The 8,732-nt window shown below is 43.3% G+C and overlaps 1 protein-coding gene across 1 annotated transcript in view; it reads left to right on the forward strand.

The window, feature by feature from the left end:
• LOC142200948 (macrophage mannose receptor 1-like) overlaps positions 1-8,489 on the forward strand; it is a 95,187-nt gene extending 86,698 nt beyond the window's left edge. The window contains exons 24-26 of the mRNA XM_075271701.1: positions 2,055-2,264; positions 3,954-3,988; positions 8,051-8,489. Of these exons, the coding sequence (XP_075127802.1) occupies positions 2,055-2,264; positions 3,954-3,988; positions 8,051-8,074 (269 nt within the window). The 3' untranslated portion in view covers positions 8,075-8,489. The remainder of the gene's footprint in view (positions 1-2,054; positions 2,265-3,953; positions 3,989-8,050) is intronic.
• Positions 8,490-8,732: the final 243 nt, after the last annotated feature.

Raw genomic sequence — 8,732 nt, forward strand, 5'->3', positions numbered from 1 at the left:
CATGGGGTGGGATTTGTTCTCCCGCATGGAGGTCACCACAGACAGTATCCTTCTGTCACCCACCACCTGTACTGGGTCCAGGGGGCTCCCCAGGACAGAGCTGGCCCTCCTGATCAGCCTGTCAAGTCTATTTCTGTCCCTGGTTGATATACTGCTCCCCCAGCAGGACACACCGAAAAAGATGGCTGAGGCAACCACAGAGTTGAAGAAGGCCGTAAGAAGTGTCCCCTGGACTCCGAAGGCCCTCAGCCTCCTAAGCAGGTAGAGTCTGCTGTGGCCCTTTTTGTGCAGCGCCTCCAGGTGATCAGCCCAGTCTAGTTTATTGTTGAGGATCACGCCTAGATACTTATAGGTCCTGACTATCTCAATACATGTTCCTTGGATCTCCACTGGGGTCGGAGCACCTCTCCATTTTCTAAAGTCCACCACCATCTCCTTGGTCTTCCCAGCAATAATCCTGAGCTGGTTCTGCTGGCACCATTCAACAAAATCCCGGTTTAAGTCTCTGTATTCCCTATCGTCATCATAAGTGATAAGGCCGACTATAGCAGAGTCATCGGAGGACTTCTGTAAGTAACAGCTGGATGAGTTGTGCTTAAAGTCAGCAGTGTACAGTGTGAAGAGAAATGGGGCAAGAACTGGACCTTGTGGTGCCCCCGTACTACAGATTACAGTGTCAGACACACTGTCTTGGGCTCACATACTGAGGGCGGTTTGTCAGGTAGTCTAGTATCCAGTTGGACAGGTGGTGGTCCACACCACCAAGGTTCAGCTTCTCCCTCAGTAGCCCTTGCTGAATGGTGTTGAACCACTGGAGAAATCAAAGAACATTATTCTCACAGTGTTCCCGGGTTTCTCCAGGTGAGAAAGAGCTCTATGAAGAAGGTGGATAATGGCGTCATCCACCCCAATGCCTGGCCAATAGGCAAACTGGAGGGGGTCCAGAGCGGAGCTCACTAGGGGGCGTAGGTGTGTCAGGACCAGTCTCTCTAGGACCTTCATCAGGTAGGATGACAGTGCTACAGTTTGGTAGTCATTGTAGCCCATCGGGTTGGGTTTCTTTGGGACTGGTACCACGCAAGATGTTTTCCACAGTTGAGGTACCACTCCCAGCTTTAGACTCATTTTGTACATGTGTGTAATAATGCCACCTAGCTGGTCACTGCTGGTTAACCACTTCTGGACCACCCAAAGACTATAAACCTCCGGGAAGTGGTTGCCTATTTCTGACAGGACATGCTGGTACGTCCAGTCAGAACACAAGAGCTGCACGGAGATCGTGCAGCTGCTGATACTGGGAGCCGGCTGGAACTTCAGCCGGAGTTCCCAGAGAGATGGCAGGGAAGGTTTATTCCCTTCCCTGCCTTCTCGATTGCTGTGTATACTGCGCTCAATGCTGCTCAGGTCCGACACCTGAGCAGAGCCGACTGCGCATGCGCGTGCATGATCGCGCATGCGCAGTCGGCTCTGCCTAGGCCAGATGCCTAGGCAGAGTGAATTACAGACGGAAGACGCCGCGGGGACGCCGCACAGAGAAGACATCTAAAGGTAAGAGAAGAACCAGCGTTGATTGGCAGAATGTATAGCATTCTGCCAATCAACGCTGGTTCTGCATCGAACATTAAACTTCGAACAGCTAGTAGTGTTCGACCGAGTAGTGTTCGATCGAATACCGTAGTATTCGATCAAACACCTACTCGATCGAACACTACTCGCTCATCTCTAGTCATTTTGGCTGCACAGTGAACCCTGTAAAAACAAAGCCCATGCGAAATTTGCAGTTTTTCTCCAATTCCCCCCCATTTGGAATTTCTTTCCAGCTTCCCAGTACAGAATACTAAATGGCACCATTACAAAGTACAATTTGTCCAGCAAACATTAATCCCTCATATAGCTCTGTGCATGGAATAATAGAAGAGTTATAGGAGTAAGGGGGGGAGTAAAAATCAAAAATTTAAAAAAATGCCACAGATGATTAACAATACATTGCATGTTATAACGTACTGTATAAAGTGATTTTTTTTTAAAATGAAGGAAATCTTTGTGTTTTGTAGACAATTGGCTTTGGTCTGACAACACCCCCGTGGACTTTGTAGACTGGGACAGTGAGGAATCCAATGAAAAAAGAATAAGTGATAAGGAAAGGCGCACAGACCCAAACATTTTAAAATCTCCAAAGTGTGTGAAGATGGATGCCAAAAAAGGAACATGGTGTATCGATATGTGCAGTGTAAGCAGAGGGTACATATGTAAGGCCTTAAAAAGTAAGTCACATCATAAACCTGCGTCTATTATTTGTTAAGGTAAAAATAAGCACAAATCACACAGGATTATCACCGGCATTGGGATCATTGTAATTTTAGGATATGGGAATAGGTTCCTAGCTGGAATGGCATAGAATATCCATCTAATCTTAGCCTATAAAGCTGTGGACGCTGTCATTTCTAGAGGACTTCTCACCTCATCCACCATCTCCAAGGCTCCACTGATTCTGGCTCAGTTGGAAATTTATCTCTAGCTCCCACCATTCCTGAGTAAACCCAATATGTTAATTACCGTATATACTCGAGTATAAGCCGACCCAAATATAAGCCGAGGCCTCTAATTTTACCACAAAAAACTGGGAAAACTTATTAACTCGAGTATAAGCCGAGGGGGGGAAATGCAGCAGCTACTGGAAAATTTCAAAAATTAAAATGGTCGGAGTTTTTGGGTGCAGTAGTTGCTGGGTGATGGGGAGGGGGTGTTTTGGTTGTCTGCCCCTTCCCTGAGCTTGAGGATCGGGGTTTTTCCCCCACTTGGAATTCAGCCTGGCTGAATATAGGGGATCTGCAGTGCTCCTATTAACCCCTTCCTGACAGAACAGGAGCACTGCAGATCCCCTATATTCAGTAGACCGGGCACTGTCAGACACAGGGATACCTAAGGGGCGAGTTCACACCAGCGCCCGATCTCCGTTTTGAGGTTTCCATCTTTTGCCGACAGGAGACGGAAACCCGGCATTCAGACCACCGGTGAGCGCCCGTGAGCGTCTTTGCTCTTTGCAGCAAAACCGTTTTTTATATGAATGTGTTTGAAAACTGCCTGCTGGCTTCCGTCTCCTGTCCAGTTTCTCAGGCAGGAAACGGAAACCTGCAAAACGGAGATCGGGCGCTGGTGTGAACCCGCCATAATGTGTTTGTGTTTCACAGTAATTTTATACTTTTATATGTATTCTAGGGAAAGGAGGCATTTAGAACTTTTATTTATTATATTTTTTTATTATATTTTTTAAAAGCTTTTCTTTCCACTATTTTATTAGCCCCACAGTATTACACAGTACAGTATTATACTCCATAGTGGCCCCTGCACACAGTATTATGCCTCATAGTGGCCCCTTCACACAGTATTGTGGATCATGTATGAACAATTATTATACTCTGTGGTCTTTTCAGACCCCAAAATATAATAATCGGAAACCCAGGGGAGGATACAAATATAAAATATAGTGTTACTTACCTCTCCTTGGCTCCGGCGCACTTCCCACTGATGTCGGCCATCTTCAATTATGGACCGGTTGTCACTTGAGCCGGGTGTGAGCCACGACACATAAGAACGCAAGTCCGGCCCAAATGACGTCTGGGAAGTCACCAAGTAGGCACAAAGCCTTCCGGAGCCAGGAGAGGTAAGTAACAGTTTATTATGTTCACTCACCTCTACTAGCCCTCTGATCATTATACTCGGGGATCTGAAAAGACTGCATTGTATATGTAGTGTGCAAGCTAGCCCACAGATCAGAAGTAATGTCATATTTTGGTACTTGCAGCAGAGCAATGAAATAACAGAGAGCCATGATACCGTCACTACCATACAATCTTACAAATAATGAAACACAATGAAATACAAAACCATCTCATTTCTACATATAAAATACATAAAAATCTGATTTTTAACCTTGTCTGATGTGTTTTCAGCTCCGCTGCCCCCAGAAAAGCTACTAGAGACACAGGTACAGTATAACTTATCCCCCGCTATTATTATTATTATTATTTATTTATTTATTTTTTGTATTTTTTTTTTTTGTATTTTTTTTTTATGTAGATTGTGAGCCCCATATAGGGATCACAATGTACATTTTTCCCTATCAGTATGTCTTTGTAGAATGGGAGGAAATCCACGCAAACACGGGGAGAACATACAAACTCCTTGCAGATGTCGTGCCTGGCAGGATCCACCGTTATTATCGTGATACCCTAGGACTGAAATAAATATGCTATAAAATAGTTCCCTAAAAAAGAGAGAGTAAATAGTCACCAATATAATTGCTGTAGCAATGGCTGCTGATCGTGTCTGCACCAAAATGATATGGCTCCTAATAAATAGTATCTCTACGCTGCGTTCCGCTCATATACAGTCCTATGAAAAAGTTTGGGCACCCCTATTAATCTTAATCATTTTTAGTTCTAAATATTTTGGTGTTTATAACAGCCATTTCAGTTTGATATATCTAATAACTGATGGACACAGTAATATTTCAGGATTGAAATGAGGTTTATTGTACTAACAGAAAATGTGCAATATGCATTAAACCAAAATTTGACCAGTGCAAAAGTATGGGCACCTCAACAGAAAAGTGACATTAATATTTAGTAGATCCTCCTTTTGCAAAGATAACAGCCTCTAGTCGCTTCCTGTAGCTTTTAATCAGTTCCTGGATCCTGGATAAAGGTATTTTGGACAAACAATTCAAGTTCAGTTAAGTTAGATGGTCGCCGAGCATGGACAGCCCGCTTCAAATCATCCCACAGATGTTCAATGATATTCAGGTCTGGGGACTGGGATGGCCATTCCAGAACATTGTAATTGTTCCTCTGCATGAATGCCTGAGGATTTGGAGCGGTGTTTTGGATCATTGTCTTGCTGAAATATCCATCCCCGGCGTAACTTCAACTTCGTCACTGATTCTTGAACATTATTCTCAAGAATCTGCTGATACTGAGTGGAATCCATGTGACCCTCAACTTTACCAAGATTCTCAGTGCCGGCATTGGCCACACAGCCCCAAAGCATGATGGAACCTCCACCAAATTTTACAGTGGGTAGCATGTGTTTTTCTTGGAATGCTGTTTCTTTTTGGACGCCATGCATAACGCCTTTTTTTTTTATAACCAAACAACTCAATCTTTGTTTCCAAAATGAAGCTGCCTTGTCCAAATGTGCTTTTTCATACCTCAGGCAACTCTATTTGTGGCGTACGTGCAGAAACGGCTTCTTTCTCATCACTCTCCCATACAGCTTCTCCTTGTGTAAAGTGCGCTGTGTTGCTGACTGATGCACAGTGACACCATCTGCAGCAATATGATGCTGCAGCTCTTTGGAGGTGGTCTGTGGATTGTCCTTGACTGTTCTCACCATTCTTCTTCTCTGCCTTTCTGATATTTTTCTTGGCCTGCCACTTCTGGGCTTAACAAGAACTGTCCCTGTGGTCTTCCATTTCCTTACTATATTCCTCACAGTGGAAACTGACAGGTTAAATCTCTGAGACAACGTTTTGTATCCTTCCCCTGAACAACTATGTTGAACAATCTTTGTTTTCAGATCATTTGAGAGCGGGCTGTCCATGTTCGGCGACCATCTAACTTAACTGAACTTGAATTGTTTTGTAGAAAGAAATGGTCCAAAATACCTTCATCCAGGATTCAGGAACTGATTAAAAGCTACAGGAAGCGACTAGAGGCTGTTATCTTTGCAAAAGGAGGATCTACTAAATATTAATGTCACTTTTCTGTTGAGGTGCCCATACTTTTGCACCGGTCAAATTTTGGTTTAATGCATATTGCACATTTTCTGTTAGTACAATAAACCTCATTTCAATCCTGAAATATTACTGTGTCCATCAGTTATTAGATATATCAAACTGAAATGGCTGCTGCAAACACCAAAATATTTAGAACTAAAAATGATTAAGATTAATAGGGGTGCCCAAACTTTTTCATAGGACTGTATATTGAGCTGCTCAGGATCAATAAAGCTGATACCCCTAGTAGAGAACATGTCCAGAGAAACAAAATAATATCATGGTAGTAAAATCCATCATCCCATCATCCCATCAAATCCATCATCCCATCCATGACAAAAACGAGGCCTATGAATATGCATCATTACAAAATAGAGCTGATTTATTAATTCCAAGGCAAAGGCCCCCCCCAACCAGAACACCAAATGGTTAATTGGTACTTTTGATTCGAGATCTTGGGACATTAAAGAGATTTTGGGGACGTATTGGAATATTCTCAATCTCGATCCAGATATTAAAGGGGTATTCCCACCTCACATACTCATCAGTCTTTACTGCTGTAAAATCTTCTTTCTTCCTGGTTTCTTGCATCATTTGGTGGGTGGGGTTTCACAGGCAACCTGCCGTTTAGCTCCGCCCCCAAATTCATGTATAGCTCCGCCCACCCACATTGGACTATGAAGTACGGGCAGCAGCAACTCCATTCTGTGTTACATACAGAGACTGCCTGTCTCTGCCATAATGAACACAATTGTATTAGCTAACCTGATAACTGGGAGAACAGAAGAAATGAAAGCAGCTCCTCTCCCCTATCTGAGAGCAGGGAGCTAGGTCACGTGGTGTAGACACAGGAATAGCTAGATACACAGGCTCGCTCCCGTGCACTTAGCCCCTCCTCCCTCCCCCCTGAGAGCAGCAGACACATCACTTGACTCATGAGCAGCTAAGTCAGGGCTGTGGCCACAAAGAATTGAATAAAGTAAGATAGTGGACAAACAAAGCAGTTTTGCTGAAGCAGTGTATTTAGGAAAAGTCTTAAATCCACATTAACAAGCAGTATAGATAGGATCCTCATGATGGAACAACCCCTTTAAGGACATGGTCACCCTTCTGTCACATATAGGAGATCTAGAAACTTAGGTGACGCACTGGTCCATAGTCATCTTAGCCCCATTGTGAGAACTCCGTCTTGGTTTTAGAGGCAAGCAAAATGTACTGTAAGGCCTGCTCATACGTCTTGACAGGCAGTAAATTTTAGGAGGGTCTCTACTTTTATGACCTATGTGAATTGATCAACCGTCAGAGAAAAAAAAAGAAAGGAATGGTGTATATGGCGTCTTGTTCTTGCCCACTTATTTATGTCAATATACCATGATCGCTGTTTGTTTAGTTACCTGTAGTACTCTGATTGGTCTATCTGGGCAGTGTCATCGTTTCCTTGATGATCTGACTCGCCCCTAACTGTGATGTCATCAGTAGATCGGGGAAGGAGTCGTTTTTGTCATGGAGGGGTTGGGGTTGCAGGTCTGTACTCTATGTAAGACTGAACCAGGAACCAGTTGGTGCCTAGTATACATCACATTGTTATTGTGGGATTTATACATTAAACCTATTCAGTTACATAGCCCTGCAAACTATTGTGTATTAGTTGGGCATATCCTGCCCCTAGGTAATTTTTGCAGGGCTCTCTCTTTTTTAGGGCACCATTTTGTATTTATTTATTTATTTATTTCACCCCTAGGGTGTTTTAATAGTTGAAATAAAAGTTATATTTTAGTTTTGTTACTCTCACCTTTAGTGAAGTTAGCCCCTAATAAGTGGTGAGTTCGCACCCATCAGTGAAGTTTATTATTTGTGATATTATAAAGGACATTATAAGGGGTTTTCTGCGCTTCGGTGGGATTTTTATACCTTCAGATTAATTGAATGGGGGCTATTTACATGACTGTAATTTTGACGGTACACTGTCACGGACCATCAAAGTATAGTTCATGTTCCATTTTTGTCCATTTACACACATCCCCCCACTGTAATTTAAGGGATCAATGAGAATGGGTTCCCCTTGTGTACAAAATGTCTTTAAAATTGAGGTTTTTTGCAGTTGTTTTTCACCTCGGTCGTCTGACTGTAGCCTCAGTGTGTGATGTAATAGAGGGATGTAGTGACAGTAGTGACCAGAAGTGACCGACTACTGACAGTGATGGCTTATTACTCATTTACTGTCACCTCTGTCTGTAGGATCTGTGACTGTAATAACTATATTTGTCTTTACAGAAGAAAGGTCCTCACATGGCCTGACCACTGCCGTAGTTGTTCTTAGTATTCTGGTTATTGCTGGAGTCGTCTTCATATATAAGAGAAAACGGAACACGTCGCAACCAGAAAATGATGTCACCATTAGAATATACATGGAGAGCAGCCATGCAGATATCACACATGATGAAGCCATCTTAGTGGAAAACTTTGGCCAAAATGATCTCTGAAATGATGGATTTATAATAAAACCAACCATATCTGTACAATAATGTCTGGGCTGTAACAAGCTCATGGACAATTTCCATCTGCAAGGGTTAAATAACACCGGTGCACTGTTACTAAATAAACATGAGACAGCGGAGTCAAAAGGAGTCTACAGGGTTTTGGATTTTATGGCCTTTCTGACAGCTGGCCCCCGCACCGATCAGCTGTACAGGACTGCTTCTGACTCCCTTACTATACACAACACGGGGCTGTGCCCTGTACAATAACTGGGTGTCATCACTGTAGCTCAGCACCCATTGACTTCAATGGGAGATGAGCAGCAGTAACGGCGCCCGGCCACTTCCAGCCTCATTGTGTATATAGTATAGTTGCTGGAAGCCACCATGTACAGCTGATCAGTGCAGGCGCCAGCATTCCGTTGACCCTAATGAAGAGAAATTATTAAAAATATATATCCACCTGCGGTGACATAGTA

The sequence above is a fragment of the Leptodactylus fuscus genome, chromosome 4 (genome assembly GCF_031893055.1).
Source record: "Leptodactylus fuscus isolate aLepFus1 chromosome 4, aLepFus1.hap2, whole genome shotgun sequence".
Taxonomy (NCBI): Eukaryota; Metazoa; Chordata; class Amphibia; order Anura; family Leptodactylidae; genus Leptodactylus; species Leptodactylus fuscus.